Source organism: Rhinichthys klamathensis, unplaced genomic scaffold (genome assembly GCF_029890125.1).
Source record: "Rhinichthys klamathensis goyatoka isolate OS25496 unplaced genomic scaffold, OSU_Roscu_1.1 h1tg000180l_1, whole genome shotgun sequence".
NCBI lineage: Eukaryota > Metazoa > Chordata > Actinopteri > Cypriniformes > Leuciscidae > Rhinichthys > Rhinichthys klamathensis.
In genome coordinates, this window is record NW_026606708.1 from 1,849,674 (window position 1) to 1,873,355 (window position 23,682).

At 35.5% G+C, this 23,682-nt stretch overlaps 1 protein-coding gene across 8 annotated transcripts; it reads right to left on the reverse strand.

Annotated features, from left to right (window-relative positions):
- Positions 1-724: 724 nt before the first annotated feature.
- Positions 725-23,311, reverse strand: ampd2b (adenosine monophosphate deaminase 2b). 8 transcript variants are annotated; one of them, XM_056260960.1, is made up of 19 exons: positions 22,993-23,311; positions 11,166-11,287; positions 10,941-11,071; positions 10,634-10,702; positions 10,440-10,548; positions 9,367-9,556; positions 8,454-8,580; positions 8,256-8,345; positions 7,766-7,895; positions 7,464-7,658; positions 6,090-6,221; positions 5,812-5,975; positions 4,918-5,044; positions 4,356-4,519; positions 4,049-4,169; positions 3,608-3,781; positions 3,389-3,499; positions 1,468-1,730; positions 725-1,253 (listed from the first exon to the last, which is right to left on the reverse strand). In XM_056260960.1, the coding sequence occupies exons 1-18, from the start codon at positions 23,069-23,071 to the stop codon at positions 1,518-1,520; spliced, it is 2,448 nt and encodes an 815-aa protein (XP_056116935.1). In that variant the 5' UTR covers positions 23,072-23,311; the 3' UTR covers positions 725-1,253; positions 1,468-1,517. The 8 variants fall into 8 exon arrangements, with proteins under 8 accessions (XP_056116935.1, XP_056116934.1, XP_056116936.1 ...); XM_056260959.1 differs by having other exon boundaries at positions 11,166-11,290; XM_056260961.1 differs by lacking the exon at positions 22,993-23,311 and adding an exon at positions 18,725-18,833 and having other exon boundaries at positions 11,166-11,290.
- Between the last annotated feature and the right edge of the window lie 371 nt (positions 23,312-23,682).

Consider the following 23,682-nt stretch of genomic DNA (forward strand, 5'->3'; position numbering starts at 1 on the left):
AAAAAGTCGACATGTTCTTATTTTATACATCTAGGACTTTAGGAGCGATAAATCAGAACACATTCACATCATAAATACCAGTCTATGATAAATACAAGTCTATGATAAATACAATGTAAAACAAAATAAGCGTTTGTTCTTCCGAGAATTCGATATTTATTAACACGAACGTTCACAATAAATTTCTTCCAATTGTCTTGAAAACTTTTGACAATGCAATTCATGTATTTTATTGTATATTCCTGTTTACCCTAAAAGGCAAACCGTTTGGGAAAAAAAAAGTTAAATGTGACGCAACAACTAAGCAATTGTAAAACAGATGCTCTAAAACTCGAAGTTTAGCCCCAAATTGTAAAACTAGAGGGACATGCTACAGGAAAAAGGATGGTGAAAAGGACAGAACACAAAGAAAGCCTGTGTCTTTGATACTCAAGCCAGGTCAACTGTCTGGGTTTTCCAGGCCACATGGTTTGCCACTCACTGACAGTTTCATTAATCGGACTTCAGCAGTCCGTTATGCTGCAAAATGGTATTGGTTCAAATTAATTAGTCATAATTATAAACACTGTCACTTTGTTTTATCAATTTACATGGTTATTCTTCGAGTTTACCTATAGCGAGTTTACCTATAGCGGCAACTTAATCCAAAGTTGCCTCACAAATAGCTTATTTCTGCATTGAAAAATAAAGTGAACAGCTTATATGCAATATTAAATCCACAGACTCCCATAATTATAATATTTTAATTTTGAGATAGAGAAAGCAGAAAAAAATACATTTCACTTTGATATCATGTCTGATTTACAATAAATAGCACTGATAATTATTCAATTACAGACACAAATAAAAATGGCCAAATGACTCAAAGGATAACCAGTGAAAAATAAATAATGTCACAATAAAAGACACATTAAAACAGAACCTGTCAAAACCAAGAATATGGAGGAAATAATCCATTTAAAAATGATTATGACAGCTCATGACAGAGATGTGCATACTTGAGCTCACACAAAATAGCCAAAGAACCAATGCTTATGGCTGTTAGTGTTCAGAACAAGTGTACAAGCAACACCAAACGACAGTTCATTATCTATGACGGTGTAAACCACTGATCTTCATGCTGGACTGCAGGTTATGTATGGACAGTGTAAGGTCCACAGTGACAGAGGGGGAGACTTCTGGGGTTTCCTGAAGCTTGACTGTGGGTTGCTGGAGCCTTCATCGATACTGTAAGTGTGTTTTCAGTTGGTATTCTGCAAAACGTGTGCTTTTGTCAAACATAAAATTGGCATTTCCTGTGCAATTCTGTTTGTTGCAATCAGGACTTTAAACCTGCGTTCCACAACTAAAATAACTACAGTACATTTCTAGCAAATACCCAAATAAATACAAATGAAAAAAAAGGTATTTATTTAAACACCCGTGGAATCAAACTCAGTATGACTGTCCCAGATTTCCCTGATTCACCTTTCACTCGCACTCTGCACTTGTTGAATAATTGAAAGTGTGTGATGCCTCTAACGTCTGGCCGGTCCTGCAGCCATGCACAGGGAGTCCTGCTCTTCAACCTCCAGCTCCTCTGACCGCACAGCCTGCGTGATCAGATTCAGCTCCTCGCACAGAGTCTCGAAGCGGTACGCCACACGGATGTCTGGAACATTGGTGCGTCTGATGTCGTTGCCCTCCTGCCCCTCTTTCAGATAATGCGGCCCCAGCCAGTAGCTTTTCACCTTGACACAGGACATTTGGATGCATTAGTCAGATGCTTTTCTCTCTGATTGCTTGTATTTTAACGGTCTGTTTCCATCTAGTGGTGACCAAACACTGTACCAAAACTGTTTATTGTACAAAATTGAATGGCAGCCAATGATTCTCCACACAGAACATACTGTGTGCAGCCCACAAATATCCTCAATGCAAGAGAAGCTGTAATGTAATGTAATCTGGGTCATATTTTCCTTTACATACTGTAGTTTTGGTCAGGGTTTTAGAGAATGAGGGCATGTTATGCAATCTGCTCATATTGGCATCTAGCTACTGTAATTTGACTAGTGTCACAATACTGTTGTGTTTGGATGCACAGCCAACAAAAGTATAAGTATTTAGCCTCTATTTTAAAAACTGGAAGTCCTAAAGTTGAATTTTGGTTAGGAATAAATTATTGTTTTCCCTACTGTACACAACTCATTTTTTGGTCACTACCAACGAGTTGAGAACTACTGTACCATATACAAGTTTCGGAAAAATAGGTAAAATCTTACAATATAAGGTTCAATTTGTTAACATTAGTTAATGCGTTAGGTATCAATGAACTAGCAATGAACAATTTTTACAACATTTTTTAATCTGCATAAATGTGATTTTTAAAAATAGCTATTTTAAAATAATGCTTTGTTCATAATACATTAATGTTATACAATTAAATATATATATTTTTTAAATGTTTAAAATCTATTAGTATACAATACCGTTCAAATGTTTGGGTTGGTAAGATTAAAAAAAAAATTTTTTGAAAGAAGTCTCTTATGCTCACAAAGGCTGCGTTTATTTGATCAAAAATACAGTACAGTAATATTGTGAAACATTACAAGGTAAAATAACTGTTTTATCTTTTGATATATTTTAAAATGTCATTTCTTACTCTGATGGCAAAGCTGAATTTTCACCAACATTACTTCAGTCTTCAGTATCACATGATCCTTCAAAAATTATTCTAATATGCTGATTTGGTGCTCAAGAAGAATTTCTTATTATTACCAATGTTGAAAACAGTCGTGTTGCTTAATATTTTTGTGGAAACAATAATACATTTTTTATAGGATTCTTTAATGAATAGAAAGTTTTAAAGAACAGCATTTGAAATATAAATCTTTTGTAACATTATAAATGTCTTTGTCACTTTAATGCATTCTTGCTGATTAACCTCTGGTTTCACAGACAAGGCTTAAGACTAGTCTCAGACTTAAGTGCATGTATGAGTAGTTTTAACTGAAAGTTACTTGCACTGAGATATCTTAAAATATGTCAGTGCCATTGTTTCATCTCAATATGCACACTAGTAATGTTTTTTTCTAAGGCACGTTTATAAAAGCTAATTAAATGTCTTACTTTAACTAAGGCCTAATCCTGGCTTAATACTTTTAGGCCTGTTTTCACAGATAGAGCTTAGATGATAAAAAAAAAGAAAAGAAATTATTGACCCCAAACTTTTGTGTATGTAGTAATTATCTAGATTAACATACAATTTTAGAGTATGTTTTGTTAAGTCATGGTGCCTAATGCATTAACTCATGTTAACAAATTTAACCTAACTGTCTACTAACACCTAAACGTTACTGAAAATGACTTCTGCTGCTGCTGACAGAGGTGTAAGTGGAGATGTGATCACCTGGTGAGAAAATCCACTCATGAGCACACTGTTTCGGGCCAGTTCACACATGTCACATGAGCTCAGCTTCCACACCTGAGCAGCGATGCTGTACTCCTCCATCAGCGGCTCCTGAACAACCACACACACTAGGTCAAACATATTACAGACCTGACTCAAGAAATAACAGCTATGGGGGAAAAAATAATTAATATTTGATGGTATGGTGTGGCTTGCAACCTTTGTAAAGTGGAACTGCAGAGGGTCATCAGTGGACAAAGACACCATGAGGCCTCTGGACAGGTACTCAGGCAGAGGATTTCGATGGTAACTGAGGAAGAGGCTGTTGTTGCTGAGTGGGGACATGGCAATGCCGATCTGAGCCAGGTAATACAGATACTGCAGTACAGGAGCCTGACGGAAATACACAAACTCTGATAAATTCTTGACTGTTTGCAAGGGGTTTTAAGATAAGAATATTAAACACAGGAATATATATAACGTGACCGATATTGTTCTGTCAAAACTTGCACATTTATGTTATGTAACGATATGATTTTAACACATGCAAAGAACACAATCATGAATTTTCAAAATAAGAACATTCTTTATATCCGAGCAGAACAGATTTCCAAGTACAACTGTGATTCAGTAGAAGTATCTAGAACTTAGTGTCCTTACTTTTCTCAGAAGTAGGCCATGGGAAATATTCTCCGACAGCATAAATCCAGACACGAGGTGGTGAATAGGCCCTGCCTCTCCACAGTGCGGACGTAATACAAACGAATTCATGTTCCTTTGCCTGTCGGGAGAGATGAGTGACATTTAAACAGTCGTGGAGCTAAAACAACTTATATATTAAGTAGCCTACACAATGGTTTTGCCGAGAAGGTTTTCATTAAGCGGTTTGCGTGCCATAAATAATTTTTACATTAATTAATTCAATGTATTGTGGTAAGCAAAATAAGTACTTGAATGCATCAGATACCTGCGCAGGTGGTTGAGTACAGTCATATTTGCATACATGTAGTACAGGTAATATGAGTATGGAGGATTGTCTTCCTCCGTCCAGTTCACAGGTTTTGGGCTGTCCAGGTTAAAGATGTGATGCTCAGGTTTGGACTCATCATCCACACTATCAAACCCGACAACCTGAAGAACATTCAGTCTCACAATATAATAAAACTGTGACCATACTTGTTGATCATTTGGTTGTATTCATTTGAAGCTACACAGGGTAGTGGGACATTTGAGTTACTTGTGATTTATCCACGGTTAAAAGTTCAACTTTAATGGCAGACACTTTTTTATCTGAAGCATCTAACAATAGTATTATTATAGGGACAATAATAAATGTATGAGCCAAGGGTTTGAAACTTTGGATTACTAGGTCACATCTTTCTCTACTATGGAAAAGTTAGTGAGTGTAAAATCTAAAACAAATGTTTATTGTAAATAAACTGGGCAGTTAATCATACCTCCACAGTAGCACAGTTACATATAATTTTACATTAAAACGAGCTTTATCACATGAAAAAAGGTTCACTCACATGTTGCAGGAAGAGATGCAGCTGTGGGTGACTGCTAGGATTGACAGTGGCTTCAAACAGAGGCATAAAAATGTTCTCTAGCATCTCCTGGAAGTTAGAGAGCTGCTTCTTGGTGTGGTAAACATCACTGCAGAGGAAATAAACCACCTGTTATCTTAGTTATGCTTTTAATTTAGTCTGAAATGTATATTTCATGTACAGCGAAAATATTGGTATTCATTTTGGAAATAAGTCCACTTAATTAAGTGCTTTTCAATTTAGTAATAATATACACTACCGTTCAAAAGTTTGGGATCAGTAAATCTTTATTACTATTATTCATTTTATTAGATTTTTTTATTCAGCAGGGACACTTTAAATTGATCTAAAAGTGGCATTAAAGACTTTTCCATTGTTATAAAGGATTTCTTTTTTAAATAAATACTGTTCTTTTGAACTTTTTATTCATCCAAAGAATTCAGAAAAAATGTATCACGGTTCCCAAAAAAATATTAAACTGTTAAAACTGTTTTAACAGTAAAAATAATGAGAAATGTTTCTTGAGCAGCGAATTAGCATATTAGAATTATTTCTGAAGGATCATGTGACACTGAAGAGTAAAGTAATGAAAATTCAGCTTTACCATCATAGGAATAAATTACAATTTAAAATATAAAACAGTTATGTTAAAAATATTCATATTACTGTTGTACTGTGTTTCTGATTAAATAAATGCAGCCTTGGTGAGCATAAGAAACTTAATTTTTTTTTTTTTTTATCTTATCACTCCAAAACTTTTAAACAGTAGTATATATATATATATATATATATATATATTTTTTTAAATTTGATAAAAGAATTAGGCCTACAGTAGATGTCCACTTTACATTGATTTTCCTAACGCTCGGTACTCACAATAGCCGTGGCACCTGCACCAGCCAGCGCACATTCTCAGAATAAACCTTGTGCTTGACGGCCCACTGAGCCAGTTTATCCCATTCATCTCGTGAGCGGCCGTAGATGGAGAGACGCAGCTCCACATTCTGGTATTTGCTCTCCTCCAGGTCTGCCATCACCTCCTGAAACGCACCAACATACAACTATCAGCAGGGGGCGCACTTAACCATATGAAACTGAATTCATCAACATGCTTGTTTTGCAAATGTCTCAAAGATTACAAGGAACAGTGATACCTTGATTATGTGCCCAAAGTATTTCCCCTCAATATGGTTGTCAGTCTTAATAAAGATTTCTCGGAGGATGGACTCTCCAATGGGGTTGTATTTGGAATTGAATTTATCAAAGCGGTGGAATGTGTTACGGTCCTGTGGGAAAGACAGAATTTTTGTAATATTTAAAGTAGCAAATTTTCTTTTTTATTATTTAGATTTACATTTACATTTAATAAAAAAATAAATAAAATAAAAATTTTCCCCAGTGTAGCCTACTTATTCCCACATACAATTTAGACAAGAATCTCTTTTATTAAATGAGAGATTTTTATACACATGGAACATTCATTTAGTGCCACAGTTAGCATTCAGTAGAGAACAACAGTTCATTCATCAGCTTATTCGGTTCTCATCTAAGTGTGAGTCCACTAAGCTTGTGCGACTGCAATTCTGTGCAACATATTTTTAGTGAGAGTGACCTAGATCCCACACAAACCCAAGAAGTTTGGAACACCCAATTGATATTTGCCTTGGCATTTACTGTGTGAAACACTTTTCTTTTTCTTTTATGGTCCTATATTTTAATTTCATTTTACTGTCCTTTTATGTTTATATTTACTTTATAATTTTTATATCAATAAGATATAACACATCAAATATTACCCTCAAAAGTTTGTGGTCAGTCATTTTTTCAAAGAAATGAATACTTTTTTTCAATAAGGACACATTAATTGGATCAAAAGTGACAGTACAGACATTAATAATGCTACAAAAGATTTCTATTTCAAATAAATGCTGCTCTTTTGAACTTTCCTTTTTGAATTTTTTTTTTTAACAATGGTTTCCACAAAAATATTAAGCATCGCAACTGTTTTTAATATTGATAATAATAAGAAATGTTTCTTGAGCACCAAATCAGCAAATAAAAGGATCATTTGACACTGAAAATTCTGCTTTACCATCACAGGAATGAATCATATTTTAAAATATATTACAATAGAAACAGTTATTTTAAATTAAAATAATATTTCACAATTTTGATAAATAAATGCAGCCTTGGTGAGCAGAAGAGATTTCTTTCAAAAACATTTAAAAAATCTTACTGACCCCAATTTTTGTACAGTATATGTTGTTGTTATTTTTATTATTATTAATTAGTATTACTATGTGTAATTGCTAGTGATGGTAGAAGTATTTTTCCAAACACAAAAACAAAATGCACATCACTGGCAAAGTTTTGCTTAACCAAAAAAAGCCTGTGTGTTTGAAAAGTTACCTTTGAAAGAATCTGTCAATAAATGTCTAGTTTTTGGAGCCGTGGTGTGCCGACTTTATCTCTTTTATCTGAAGTATTTTTCCAACCACTTATGTCATGTGTTTAACTACACTTCTTACCGCGTGCATATCCAGAGTGTCTACGCTGAGGTCAAAGGCCGTCAGGTTCATGCTCTCAAACACCTCTGTTAGGGTCTGTCCTCTGCCTTGTTCTACATGGACGATTTCACCTGGATATTTCTTTATGGCTCTTTTAATGAAGCGCAGCAGGTGCTTCTGATTCATACAGGATGAGGCATGGATGTGTGTGTCCACCTGAAGAAATGAAAGGTCAATTGATAGAATTACATTACTAGGTCAAATAATCAGGTTTTTCCTGTGTTTAGCTCAAAATACTTTATTTAGCTGTTGTTCATACAAACCTTCCTGATGTTGTAGAAATCACGGTGAGGGACCTTCTTCTGTGCCGCCAACTCTTTCATCTCGTTTAAGAGAATGTGCATCTGGAACTTGGAGCTGAGGTACTGCAGTCGGCGATAGCAGAAAGATTTCCTGTTGGGAAAAAATATACAGTTAGAAATCCATATGTTAAATCTAAAACAGATCAGACCAGTTCTGGCTATTTTGGGGAACATATTTAACCAGTTTTTGCCACTTCTTCCCCTTTGTCGCATTATTCACATTACACATTAATTACTGGACTTATCTCTTTCAGGATGGGTTTATTTTTACATTTCATCCACAGGTTCAAACTGAGGTCAGTGCATAATGATTTTTAATCAAGCAAAGCAGCTCACTCAGGGACCAGCTCACATTTACAGAATAAGCCGTTTCAATCAGTGATTTGATCATCTTCTTCTGGATCTGCTGCATCAGAATAGACTAAACCTCATGGTGTGCAGTATAACTTACACTGGCCCGTTAATGATGAGCGCCATCATCACGTTCATATCCGCTATGTATTCCTGCAGGTCTGGGTATGGCAGATCCAGCTCTGAGGAACTGATAGACAGTACAAAAATCATTTAAAAAAGAAAAGATATAAAAAATATATAAAAAATTCAACAATTAGGCCAACTCAATTCTAGGGACTTGCAACTGTCATCTTACTTATGGGTGTAAACATGAACAACACCATCAACCATCTTGCAGGTGTAGCCCAACCCAGGGGGCATGTTGGCAGGGTCAAACCCCTCGTAGGGGTGGGTTTCTGACACAGGTGGGTGGACTGTTGCACCTGTGAGGTAAAAAGATGTACTAATCATTTTGTAACTGCATACTACTGATCATACAGAACTCTTAAACTCTTTTAACTATGAAACATATATATTGGAACTAAAGTCAAGGAAACAGTTTAAAAAATAATTTGCTCAAAAATCTCAATTCTCAATGTCTCTATAAACCATGGAACACAAAAGTGAATTTTTGAAGAATATACTGGCCACTTCTCTCAATATAATGAAAGTGAATGAAGACGGAGGCTGTCAAAATGTCAAAAAGCATAATCTCAACATTTTGCATAAAAACATAATGTCACTCTGTTCCTCTGATCCTCTATATAAAAATATAATTTCACTCTTCCATTTTATGGCTTCAGAATATAACACTCGAGTCGTACGTATGAATGACTTTTATTGTGCTTTTTGTCATTGTGGCGGTAATGATGAATATTTTCATTTTTGTGTGAACTACTGCTTTAATGAGTAGAAATACATTTGTGCTGTGGTTTAACTGATCATGTGTGGTTCATAAACATGCTGCATCTCCAACCAGAGCACCTGCTTTCAGTTCTTTCTGTTGTAACTGAAAACGATTCCAGGAAAACATTAAAACCTTGCTGTACATTATTCTACTCTCCTAAATGCAGATCAATCCAGTGTGTCTCTTCTGAATATATCGGGGGGGGGGGGGGGTTATTGTACATTGGACATAAAACCAATTTGGCTATAAAATTCTGATTTCTGCTGATCATAAATCCACAACCCTCTGAATATTTCCTTCAGAAAGCTCTGGTTCAACCCACTTGCAGATACAGAAGACTCAGGCATCTCCTCAAAGGTGTTGAGATCCAGGGGTCGGTCACCCAGCTCCTCCTGCAAGTAACGTACTGTGGTCCTGCAGAAGCTTTGCATGGACAGAGAGATATACTTCTCTCTTATGAAGAGAGCTTTGACCACACATTTAGCAGCATCCAGCAGATCAGTGAAAGGAACCTGGGAGGTGAAAAAAGAAGACTCACTTAAACAGTCTGCATAGAAATCATCTATCCATCCATCCATCCATTCATCAGAGGTACAGATTTTTCAGTGATCACTTCAGCATGTTACATTGTTAAGTCAGTAGGTGGTGAAACGGCTCTTCAAATTCTTCAAAAATTAGTGAATCACTGAATTATTCACTCAATTTGTTCAAAAATAATGATTTATTCAGAAACAAAACAACCTCATTCCTCAGAAACTCACGGATGCTTTAGATGCTCAGCGATATGCTTTGACTTAATTTGAAACTATTTTCTTGTGCAGAACAAAAACAAAATGACCTGCAATAATATCTGAAATGCAAGTTACTGAATATTAATTTAATTATTGAACTCATTCAAAAGCAATATCATGCTTGTAATCATGCCGTTGTTATGAATCACTAATAAATGATGTGTGATTACTTAAATTTACCAAAATCTACATATATATGTATATCTTTCTAACCTTTTCTAGGAGACAGTTGTACAATACATGTGATAGATACCACGGCACGTACCATTCAATTGCACTTCGATCCACAAAATAAAACAGTATTTTGGTGACAAAATATAAAAAGCTGTTCTAAATGTTTTCTTTTTATTGTTATTAATAGTCTGTTTTTCCCTGTTTTAACTAATATTTCTCCATCAGTGTAAAAACCCCTCAGCAGTGTTGCTGTCAGCTCATGTTTCCCTCTGGGGTTTGTGTAATGTGCATTGTGTGTGGATGTGTGGAACTTGGTTCTCCCTCAGGAGTTTATATAATGTCTGCAGTGTCCACTTCAGTTCTGTCAACAACATCTTGTTTTTTTTTAAACAAACAAAACAGAAAAATGAAAAGCAGGAGCTGTTACTACCCCGCATTTCTCCTCTCCAGAGATCGCGACTCTCTGATACTCTCTCTCAGGGACGAGCTCTCTCTCGGGATAGAGTTCTTTGGGCGCCTGGCTCTGTTCTTTCATATACCTGAGAAAGAGAGGAGATGCTGGTATAAGTTAACAAACACTGGGTCTCGTATGAATAATCACATAACATCTGAAAAGGCACTCACTCCAGATCTGCTGCACTGTCTGTTTTCATGAAGTCCTGTTTGGCTCGCAGTAGGATATCAGGCTCAAACCTCAAGAGAAAGGGCTTTTAATTAACTGACTGTGGGTCAAAGGTCACATGTGCATACAGAGCAGTGAATGTTGGACTAAAATTCATCTAATGAAATGGTGTTATTTTAAGTTAAAAACACAGAGAAGTTCAATGTTAAGGATTTCTTATTGTTTTTACATTAAGAAAGGTGTTTGATGAGAACTACAGATGCTATTTATTAATGGTTGAGTTTGATGATGAATGATGGGATGTAGTACTTGATATCCTGGCTGATTTGCCGCTCCAGTCGGTGCCGCCTCTCCTCCAGCTGCTCAATGGGGCTCTCCTCAGGGAACTCATATGGAGCACTCCGCATCTCACTCTCAGCCAGGCTGCGGGAGAACAGCTCCTAAACGCACACATTAAGCACACATTTACATAACAGCAGAAACAAAAAAAATGCATTCAAGCAGCATGATTGTTGGCATTTCTGCTTTGTTTACCTCTGCGATCTCTTTGTATTTGCCATCCATGGATGTGCGCAGATCAATGTGGCCGTGCTTGGCTACAGGGTTGCCAGGCAAGGAATGCTGGGATGTGAGGAGGTGTCGGCCAACACAGAGATCTACTAGGAAGATAATGAGAAAGATATTTTCAACAGATATGGCTTGATTCAACTTTCATATTTAAAACATTTTGATTTTGCAGATGTGATTATGGAGATAAATGATTAAGAATAAATACAATACATTGTGATCCATACTATATAGCCTTGTTTTTCTACTTTATGGAGCATTCAGGTGGGAGGACATGAGTTTGTATGTGAGGGTGTGCTGGCCTTAGTATGCACACTTAACTTGTGGGCAAGTATAGACCAAATGCTTCTAGTGCCCACACAAATTTTAGTACTGCCACACTGACAATCTGCAATCAAAACACCTAAACACCTTTAAAACAAGATCAATCTACTTGAAGCAACATATAATATATGAATTATTAGATATTAATACACTATACCATTCAAAAGTTTGGGGTTGAAGTATTTTTTACTGTTTTTGAAAGTCTCATGCTCAGCAAGTCCGCATTTATTTGATAAACAAAATCCAGTAAAAACAGTAAAAATGTGAAATATTATTATAACTTCATTACAGTTTTCTATTTTAATTTATTTTAAAATAATAATTTATGCCACAATAATTTAAGTAATTTTTTCCTGTGATGTAAAGCTGAAGTTTCAGCATCATTACTACATCATTACAGTCTTCAGTGTCACATGATCCTTCAAAATTAATTCTAATATGCAGATTTTTTGCTCCAGAAACATTTATTATTATCATCTTTGTTAAAAAACAGTTGTGCAGTTTAATTCTTTTGTGGAAACCGTAATACATTTCCTTTCATGTATAGATGTTCAAATGAACAACATTTATTTAAAATATATATATATATTTTGTAACAATGTAAAAGTCATTTTTGATCAATTTAATACATCCTTGCAATCTTAATGACTCCAAACTTTTTACATGAAAACAGGACAAAAATACTGATTGCAAATTTCTTTGCTGTGAAATGCAAGCCAAAAGTATAATAAAGTAAGATTTTCCATTCCTATTTCAAGTGATTAATCATCAGAAACATTTTAATATCACAATAATATTTTGCCTCACAAACACTTTCACTTTCACAGTGAGTGAAGCTCGACCCTTCTGCTCGAGTTCCATAGTTCCATCCCGTGAGTGATATCAATCTTCCTAAACTCTGACGCTTGATCAAATATTCATAAGCCTGATGAATAATTAAGCAGCCCTGTCTATAGCCCCTGCACTGCAGAGACCTGGACATCTCATCCCACTGTTAAGGTACACAGGAAACAGACAAAGTAAAAACAGATTCCCCTGGTACAGCTATCAACAGAATTCATTAACTTCCTGCAGATTTGAAAATGTAGCAAATCTCAAAAATAGTTTGCAATACCAATGCAGTTACAGTTGAGCAAACTAGCCTGTGGGCTACAGTATATCTGCAGTCGTTACAATACAGATAACAACAGCTGTTTCCTGAGATCATGTGATGAATTCAGCATTAGTGTATTGACACATTCGTCACAGTTTTACTAAGAAGAGCTGAATCTTCCCACGTTAACTCTGATAAATCCATTACTGTGGGAAGCTACACTTTACTTGAGGCTTTTTGCTCTTTCATCATAGCAGCATAACCATTTACTCTCAGTTTAAAACCCTTGTTGTATATTCTTAATCTGCATACAGTATAAGTACAGTATGTGCTTGTTAATCACTGTTATTTTAATCTTATAGTTTTACAGTTCCACTCCTGAACTGAATTACCCATATACAGTTATTAAACCACTTCATCAACACTGTACTGTACTAGAGTTAGACACTGCATTACACTAAAAAAAAAAAACTGTATTTAGTAAAAAAAAAGAAAAAAAAGAAAAAGTATTCAAAAATAGTATTTTATAAAACAGATTAGTGCATGTTGCCAGAATAGCAATACATTATTAAATATTTTTAAAGTAGTAGTTTTTTCTTAGAAAAAATATATAATATATTCAATTGTTCAATTCTTTTTTTCTTTTTTTTTTTTCTTTTCAAGATTATTTCAAATCTTAATATACAAAATTTGCTTTTTAGGAATTCAATACTGTTCAAAAGTTTAGGGTCAGTAGGATTTTTAATTGAACAAAAGTGACAGTAAGCAGCATAAATGTTTTCAATAAAAATTGATTTCTGAAGGATCATGTGACACTGAAGACTGGAGTAATGATGCTGAAAATTCAGCTTGGCATCACAGGAATAAATTACATTTGAAAATATATTCAAATAGCACACAGTTATTTTGAATTGCAATAAGTTTTCACAATATTACTGTTTTCACTGCAATCTTACCAAACCCAAACTTGTGAACACTAGTGTAAATTGATCATGTTTTATTGTTAGGAAAGACATGAAGAAAAATACTTCAGAAAATGTCTTAACATATCAATTCTATGTTTAAAAAGAATCAAAAGAAGCATTCCAGACTGATTCGCATTAAATGTGCAGTGACAGTAAATATGATTCTCAGTTTGAGTAGATTATTTGGCTGCCTAAATACAGTAGATGTTTGTTGGTGATACAATAGTTTCTCAGTAAACAAACTTGAGTCACTGTCACCCTGTCTGGAGTCTGTTGTTTTTTTCTAGAGCTTTACCATGATTCCTATTCATCACCGCAACAACAAAGACTTTGTTACCACAATGCCATTTGAAGTAATGCACACGTTCTCCCTGCTGAAAGTAGGAATTGTCGTCCGTCTGCTGTACCACAGAACTGAATAATTTAAAGTTTGGTATCACCGGATGTGCCCATAGCTGCCGAAATTGAGTCATGTTATACTAACCCTCATTCTATAGTTTACATAACGCTTTAGAGCTCTGCTGCTTATCGTTTTACTGTTCTGGCAAAGTTAATGTGCAACGTACTTATCAGGGAGTTTATTGGAGGTAATTAACGACAGGATTGTCAATGAGAGGAACTCGTTGCTGAAATCTTGGTGGCCTTTTCACAGGCCCAGATGGATGGACTAATTATGACCATGACAGTTCATTATCGCCCAACACAGACACAGCGGGAGATCCACGCACTACCTCATGCACTCACACTTACAATCACGTTCTCCTTTTTTCACACATACCATTTACCTTCACATAAATCACAGCCTACACATTTCTCACTTAGCTGCAAGCTAACAAAGCACGTTGTAAAAGATTAATATTGCAAGAGATTTTGTCAGGATTTTTGATGTGTGTGTCTGTACAGAACAGCGCAAAGCCAGAAGGGAGACTGATATATCCACTGGCTTGTATATAATCTTCTCATGGGTGTATCTTGGGAGTTTCATGCTTGTTACATAATCACCATCCCCTTTATACACAGGATCACCACATACAGTACGCAACGGCAAAGCCGAAGAACGCTCAAAACTGGGTTGCGTGGCTAGCTTCTGCTGAGCTTCAACTGCGATGCACAACTACAAAATACGTGTAATGGAGTTATTGATTCTGATGGTAAACATTCTAGAATGAGGGTCTATAAATGTCACATATTTATGAATGGGAGAAGTGAATAATCAGTGTAGTGAGATATGGAGCTGAGAGATAAGAACAGCACTAGACTATTGCCTCAATGACACATGAGATGAGGTCAAAGATCAGGCCCGTTACACCTTATTAATATGGGTGTAATTTGGTGTATTTATCTGTTTGTGCGTATTTCATATTTGATTAGCTGTTACATTTTTAATAGTTTTTTTATTTTTAAATTAAGTACATTTTAATTAGGCTACATTTTTTTTTAATTACACGTTTTAAATGTATTCTGATTTCTATAAAATTACTGTAACAATTTACAATAAGGTTTCATTGGTTAACATTAGTTAACTACATTAGTTAACATGAACTAACAATGAACTGCATTTCTACAGCATTTATTAATCTTTGTTCATGTTAACTTCAATATTTACTAATACATTGTTAAAATCAAAAGTTGTATTTATTAACATTAGTTAATGCACTGTGAACTAACGAACTAACAATGAACGGCTGTATTTTTATTAACTAGCGTTAACAAAGTTATCAAATACAGTATCAAATGTATTGCTCATGGTTAGTTCATGTTAGTTAATACATTAACTAATATTAACTAATGAACCTTATTTTAAAGTGTTACCAATATATCTATGTACACAAGCGTGGTTTGGGGTCAGTAAGATAAAAGTCATATAATACTTCAGCAAGAATGCATTTAAACTGATCAAAAGTGATATAAAGTCTGTACTTATGAACTTTCTATTCACCTAAGAATCCTGCAAAAATGTTGTATAACAGTTTCCACAAAATTGCACGACTGTTTTCAGCATTGATGATAAAAAAAAGTTTCTTGAGCAGTAAATCAGCATATTAGAACGATTTATGAAGGATCATGTGACACTGAAGACTGAAATAAATGACAGAAACAAATGACATTTTAAAATATATTCAAATAAAAACAGTTATTTTAAATTGTAATAATATTTCACAATATTACTGTTTTTACTGTATTACTGATCAAATAAATGCAGTTGAGCATAAAAGACTTTTCAAAAACATTTTTAAAATTCTTACCGACCTCATATTCAAAAGCCTATCTTAGATCAGTTTCTGCCGTTAATGTTCTATATATAGGCAAAAGCTGAAACAAGTCTGACATGAAAGAAATCTGACGTGCGATCTAAAATGATATTAACAGCTGCTGCTGCTGACTGTGACATACTTTATGAAATCCTGAGCAAAACTTGAGGATTACAGTTACCTCGCTAACTCCAATCAGGGTCAGTCACTGTTGCCACGGCAACCTGATGTTGCATCCCTTTGTTTGCTAAGTTAACACCTGACATGACAAGAGACTCAGAGTAGAGTGTCAGAGTAAAAACTCAATCACCATTTAGTAGGCCTATATAAATCTATAAAACACATTCGAGGTTAATGTGAAACACGACTACTACAACAGCTATTCATGCGGTGATAACTCTAGATTATTAATAAACTCCTGTTCTTGTTTTCCCTTTTGGAAAATTGTTGAACATGGTTTTCTAGCTGGTTGACCAAAACCAAGCTTGAAACCTGGTTCGTTGCTGGTCCAAGACAATTTCCAAGTGTAGACCCATTAGAAACCAGAAATTTAGAAATCAAAAACACATTTACCGGCTTAAACTGGATTTCCCAGTAGGGTTTGGAAGCCTCATAACCTCTATTCCCTTGAACACACACAATCTCATACACAAACCTCATCTAAGCAGCATCCTTCTCTATTACTCTTTCAGCTGTCCACTTAATCTGTCATCTGTGAAACACACAGCGCTGACCACAACACCTTCAAAACAGGACAATACCGAGGAGGACAATCATACAAACCACACACCGTCTTTCAGCGACACACACACACACACACACACCTCCCTAAGAAAAAACATGAGCTGACAGCAACACAGCTGAGGGCTTAGAGATGGAGAGAAACAGAATGAAAAGACATAGAAGCAAATAAGTGTCCAACATGAAAGGATATGGAGAAACTATTGCTGTTATTCTCCCAAAACAGGTCAGAGAGAGACAGAAAGACAGACAGAATAAAAAGAGAGAGACGCATGGCAAAAACAAAGCTATACTTTCTAAACCAACACACATCTCCAGCAAAACGTGTATCATTCACTTCCTCACTCACATACATAGTCTTGTGATTGAATCTGTCCCACATACATACATGCATACATACAGTAAACACAGCTGATGGAGCTGAAGCATCCACTCTCTCCCCTCCCTCCTCTTCCTGGTTCCTGCCAGCTGTCTGGGCTGGCCACTATCATCCCCCTCTCATTTAAATATCCCTGACACATGGCTGGACCGTACCACCTGGCCTTCAGGGGCAGGGGGAGCTCAACAGCATCACTGCTGTGTCTGGGACAGAATGGGCTCGACAGGATCTCTCTACACCCCCCTGTCCTTCAGCTCTGTGAGTTGGGGTTTGCATGACTATCCTTAGCATGACTACAGTGCATGCGAAAATGCTGGAGGATGTTTTGAGAAAGGGATAGAGAAAGAAAGACTCCCTCTGAAGCTAAAATAGAGGTCACTGCAGAAACTAGTATTGGACATGTCGGATCAGAGATCTGGCCCATTTAAACATATGGGGGGGGGGGGGGGGGGGGGGTGTTATTAGAATAAAAAATAATCACCCTCCAATATAAATGATACATTTGTTAGCATTTATATTTGTTAATTAATGCATATCATGAACTAACAATGAACAACAATACTTTTACAGCAGTCTTAATTACACTGTAAAAAATGTTTTTTGAAGTTGTATAAAAAACAAAGATTATTTTGGTACGTTTTACAAGAAAATACTATTTTACTTTTTCTACTATTTCATGTTTAATTCAATGTGTTACTAGCCATTTCTTTGGAAAATGTACTAACGATTTCTGAGGGAAAATTGTATCAATGCCATTTTCTCAGTGCCCTGTAAATGTGATATGATCTCTGTAAGTCATGGCAACATATGTTTTTACATTACTTTAATAATTTAAGCAATTTCAACATTCAATTTTATGGGTAACACTTTACAATACGGTTCGTTAGTTAACTGCCTTAGTTAATATGAACTAAAAATTATAGAATACTTCTTCAGCATTTATTGATCTTAGTTCATATTAATTTCAACATTTACTAATACGTCATTAAAATCAAAGGTTGTATTTGTTAACATTAGTTAATGCACTGTGAACTAACATGAACAAACAATGAACAGCTGTATTTTTATTAACTAACATTAACAAAGATTAATAAATACTGTAACAAATGTATTGCTGATTGTTAGGTCATGTTAGTAAATACATTAACTAATGTTAACTTAACTTAATGTTACCTTAATCTTAACCTTTTTGCTATACAGATACAGCCAATTTGATTATACTTAAAATAGGTGGATTTTTTTTAGTGTACATATTTACACATTTATTGTAAACTTGATTTAAAAATGCATATTTTCGAAATTAATAAATGCTATAAATACATGCTGTAAAATTCAGTATTCAGTAAGTATTAGTCCATGTGATCTAATGCATTAACACATTATTGTAAAGAGTTACCAAAGTATATAATGAAGTCAATTTTTAATCATGAGTTTCAATAGTTGTAATTTATTTATTTGCTACATTTTACAATAAACTGTAGATAAGCACTCTCCAAGAAAGCAAGCAGAAAATAAAAGTTTATCATTTATCATCTTAATATGATTTGTTTTATGGTTTTATGTTTGCTAGGGAAAATGACTTGCTAGTTCCACCTAGTGGGCAAAAGCAAAACAGTTAATTCTTTGGATTTTACGATCATTGAAACAAACTCAACTTTCACTAAATATCAATACACAAACACTCAGGTATCTAATACCTATACACTGTATTATGATTCTAACTAACCTGTTGTAAAAGCGCAAGGGTCTTTTAGAAATCATAATGTTCCTACCTCATGGATGAAGTCCCTGGGAATCTAGGGAAGTAAAGGGTTGAGTGGATTTAGAGAAAACAACTCTAAATAGTAGCAAAATGGTGGCTGAGGGGGAGGCAGTAAAAGTCCTCCTTTAAAGAATCCCTCCTCTCTCATACTACACTAAAGGCAAGGGAGGCACTACGGGGCTCAAAGTTCAAAGCACAACAGCATTTAAAACCTCTATATGTGGTATAGAGAAGGCTGGACGCTTAAACATAAACTATGACCAAGATCCTCCACTAAAATGCTTTCTTTCTTTCTTTCTTTTTATTTCTAACAACAAAAAATTACATTTTTTTTAAACTATCAAAATACAATCAGTATGTTACAACATACCGAAAGAAAGAAAAAAAAATCTATGAAGTATTATAACAAATATTCATCTTACTGCTAAAAAGAGGAGCACAAATGTCAGCAGAGTGATGAAAAAAGTTTTGGCAAACTATTTGCACACTGACATTGCCCCCTTTAAGAATTGTTTAAGAAGAGTCAATCACGTCAGCCTTATCTTGTCCATCCTTTATGCTAAGATAAGCAAGATATGCCAAAAAAGGTGAGTTTGAAGCATTGAAGTGACCATAATGTAACACAGGGAGGGTCCAAAGTGACAACAGGAAGAGCTCTGTGTACAAACCTCAAGTGACTCATGCCAAAACACTCATTAGGTAGCGGCTATAAATAAAACAAAAACAAACAGCACTATAATTGTACATCGACTGGTGGTGGATTAAACTAAATGTTATTCAAAAGGTTATTCAAGGTATGTTATTATAGGGCTCTAAAATGTGAGGTAAATGTTTGCTTTATTTTTCCATGATGCGGTTCTCTGAATCCCATTTAGAAAAAAAAAAAATGGATGCACAGATATGATAATTTTGGCCAATACAATAATCAATAATTATGCACAATACAAAAATCTACAATTATTTAAACTACATATCAATCTACATTTTGACTGATTATTTAAAAGTCCAAATATATGTGCTTCAGGTGACACTAAACATAAGTCGCAGAAAAGTCTCTCTTATCCAACAATAATTTAATATGCAGAGGAAAAATAACCTTCACAAATAGAAATAATAAATATAGCTGCAAGCACAATTAAAGGGCCAAGCACAAAAAAAGTCACAATGAGTTATGCATGGCTGAGAGCTTCAGAGCAACTGCAACAATGAGTAAAGACATTTTTAGATTATTTTAGTCAAAATGGCTGAAAAATCACAAATACAATGACTTGCAATATGATTTGACCAATAGGTGGTGCTGCTACCAAATTGATGTGATGTGACACTGACACATACAAACTAGTATGGTGTCAATATGTCAAAGCATTGCAGAGTTACAGCCTCAGAATCAGCTTGGCAACATGCCATCAAATTTGTAAATGCATTATTCGAGAATGGTTTGGTTAATAAAAGCTTATAACTATTTGCCGGTGAAACTATTTGACAGTAACAATTTGGTGAAAATAGGACCAGCGGTCTAGGAGGAGTTCGAAAAAGTAGGTTTTCAAAAAAATTCAAAATGGCAGACAGCAAGTCAGACAGAATATTGCATAATTGGTAGACTGGTTTAATTATTTTATAATTTAATCATTTTCAATTTTGACAAGAAGGTGTCACTGTTACAAAACTTTTGAGTACCTTCAGGGCATGGTCCTGATGACACATACAGAGTTTCGTAATGATCCACTAATGTGTTCATAAAATACAGCATTCTACGACAAAATTCTAAATGATCGACACCCACAATGACCAATATGGGTATCATTCAACTCGGTATGCTGCAATAAATAAAAAAAACAGACCAGTTTAATGGTTTTTGGGCAAACCGTTCCAAAGCTATAAGCAAAAATATAATTTTTTCATATAAAAATTATTTTTCATAATTTTTTTATTTTTTTCAGCTGTGCCAAAACACTCCATGTAGCCTCAGGTCATGCATCTGATGGCATGTACCAAGATTCATCTCAATTCGCGAAAGAGTTCCAGAGACATACCCTTTGCATCCAATTTGGTGTGCTCTTCATTAAATTAGTTCATGAGTTATTCAAGAACAGTTAGGTTTATTAAAATGCTTTTAATAACTTTTTGCCAGCATGGTTGAGGATGATTTAAGGGCCATTTTGGTTAAAAAGTACGTTTTTCAGAACAATTTAAATGTCGGAAACATTTTCGTGTCGGAGAATGACATTAATGGGTGCAATCGAATCGTTTCGAGCCAAGAAATCAGTTATCCAAAAGTTATTAGCATTACCATAAGTGCAAATTTGGACAGGGATCGAGTTAGAGACTGCAAAATTGCTGTGGTTTATGTTCAGACAGAGTGACTGTCAGTGTCCTCTATGTAAGTGTGCAAAGTTTCACAGCTTTTTACCATATGGTTCTATGGGCTGCCATAGAGAGGAAGAAGAATATGAAGAAAACTAACAGATACAATAGATTCCTTCACATCTTTGGTGCTTGGCTCCTAATACCAGTAATAATGTTTGTGCCATGGATAAAAAAAATCTTAGAGGCTCAGAATTTTTTTTAGTTATTTATTTATTTATGTTTAACAGTAGGTTAACCAACTAGAAATGTGAGGTCCTGTTAAATGTTTTACTTATTGGAATTATGCTAATTAAAAAGTCACATTTATCTGCTAATACGATATGAAAATATATCCTGCACCCCTAAAAAGAATGTTCATGCACAGTGCATTGCACACGTTCGAGTCACCATATTTTATGCGAATTTCTGGTGAAACTGGCACCAAATCCCACAGTAATATAATTTGTATGCCATTATATGACGAACATTACAAGTAATGGTCAGGCAAGTTTAGTCTACAAGAAAAAACCAAACACATTTCCCAGGAGAATCAGGAGCATTAACATAATGGACTGTGCCAGAAATGTGGATCTGTAAGCTGTTAAAGCAAGATGGACTATTATTAACCTTCCTCATGTTTTCACTAAGGCCTATTTTCCAAATCATGTCAAGAATGAGCCACAGTAAAAGAGCACGAGGCTCTCAGAAATCAGACACTTGATTAAGGAATTTTAAATATTGCATGTCTTCTTAGTGTCTCTAAAAAGACTATTTAAAGGGCTTTTCGTTTAAAGCAAAGTACTGACTATAATTTATTGCTACATGCAAGTGAGAGAGAAAGAGAGCCGTTTTGTGCCTATATGAGAATAATTGTGGTTGTCTGAAACTGCAAGGATTCACTTATAATTTTGTATTCTCCTCAGAACAGTTTATTTTTAAAGATAGCAGCCATATGCCACCTGCTAAGTCTCCTTGCTCAGATAATTACTCCATCTCTGTGGTGAAGATGCTTTCTGATTATATTTCCTGCCTCGGGCCTCGGAAATTATGCTGGCACAGCAAGGCAAATGAGTCTCAACATTTTTCCATGTCTGGTTTTGCAGTCAACCAGAGATATATACACTTCCTAGAAAACTGTTTCAGGTTTTAACCACAACATCAGAGGCACAATGAACTAATAAATACATTCAACACCTAACTAAATGTGTTCTAGCGCATGATAAAATCAAAAAAAAATTATGAGAGAGAGAGAGAGAGAGAGGTGTGAAGTGGTTTTTGGATCGGATCTTATGCAAGCCTTACGCAATGCTGGCCTGACCACAGACATTGTGTTGCATGCATTTATGGATGTGGTCTAGACCAGCCACTAATTGCTGCATGTTTGATTTTCCCCGTCTGGCTTTCTTGCAATTGAATCCTCGAACATTATCTGGATGAATATATTCAGGAATTGAGTAATTGAGGTCTGAAACACAATCAGACAAGTACTTCCAATGTAATTATGGCCAGAAATAATATGTAATGCATAACTTTCTCTTTCTGCTCCTCACAGAAATAACAAATACAGGTCCATTAGCTATTATTCTGTTTCAGAGAGAGAATATTTATGTGAAGATTAAAGTCTACTGGAAGCCATAAGAAAGAGAGACAGAAAAGGGAATATGGTCCTGTAATAGTTGCAACAGTTTCCCTCAAATCAACAGGTATAAAAGTTTCTACATTATGCAGATGCTGGATTACTGAAACTTCTGAACATTTGCCACATAATAGTCAAATGTGAGAAGAAAGCTACATAGAAATATGATTAAAAACTGAATATATGATGAAAAATGTACATGTAATGACACATTCTGTTCTCCAATTCCATAAAATTTCCACTTCACACACACACACTTTTATAAACCCATTTTGTTTTTGAGCAAACACACTTACCTCCAGTGGCTGTGTACTGCAGGCTGCCTCTCTTCCTGAAAGGGGATGTGGGTTTGCCTGAAGGCAGCTTAGAAGACATTTTGGCTGGAGATTCACCAGAGACGGACAAAACGCTGGTTGGTTAAGGCACAGAGGAGTCCTTAGCAGGGGAAGAAAGAGGGGGGCACGCTCGCTCCAGAGGGGCTTTGAATGCAGTAAGAAGGATGTTCAGATATGTTTGTGTGAGAGAGATCCCTGCTTTTCAGATGCTGCAGTGTGAGAACTGGCTCCTCCCCACACCTCCCAGTGCCCAGTCACACACCAGCACACGCTGCCTGCGTGCTGTCACTCCGCACGGTTTCCATGGAAACCTCAGAGCCAGGTGGAACATGACATGAGAGTCCAAATAGTGCATTGTGATGATCGTAAAGGAATGTTCCTCATGTCACTTTTTCATAGCAAGTGAGACGAGAGGAAACATGACAGGCCAGACGCTGGCTCAGGGCTCAAAGCGTAGTCAGCCAGAAGAGATGCACCATGTGCTGGGTGGGGGAGGTTGCCCACTGTGTGATGGGTAACAGCTGGAGTCATGTCTGCGAAATGTAGTAAACCACAAATGAGAGATGCACTAAAACTTTAAAAACAAAAACAAAAAAAATGTAGGGATGAGCAGCTAAAATATAGACACACAGGAAAAAATGAAATCCCATA

Bases quoted from the DNA above. Each gene is read 5' to 3' on its own strand.
- ampd2b (XM_056260959.1), bottom strand. From the start codon at position 23,071: ATGTCTTCTAAGCTGCCTTCAGGCAAACCCACATCCCCTTTCAGGAAG. The intron at 8,581-9,366 runs GTGGGTTGAACC...TTTACCTCACAG, and splicing joins TGAGTCTTCTGTATCTGCAA to GTGCAACAGTCCACCCACCT. The intron at 5,045-5,811 runs GTGAGTACCGAG...TTTCCTCTGCAG, and splicing joins GTGCAGGTGCCACGGCTATT to TGATGTTTACCACACCAAGA.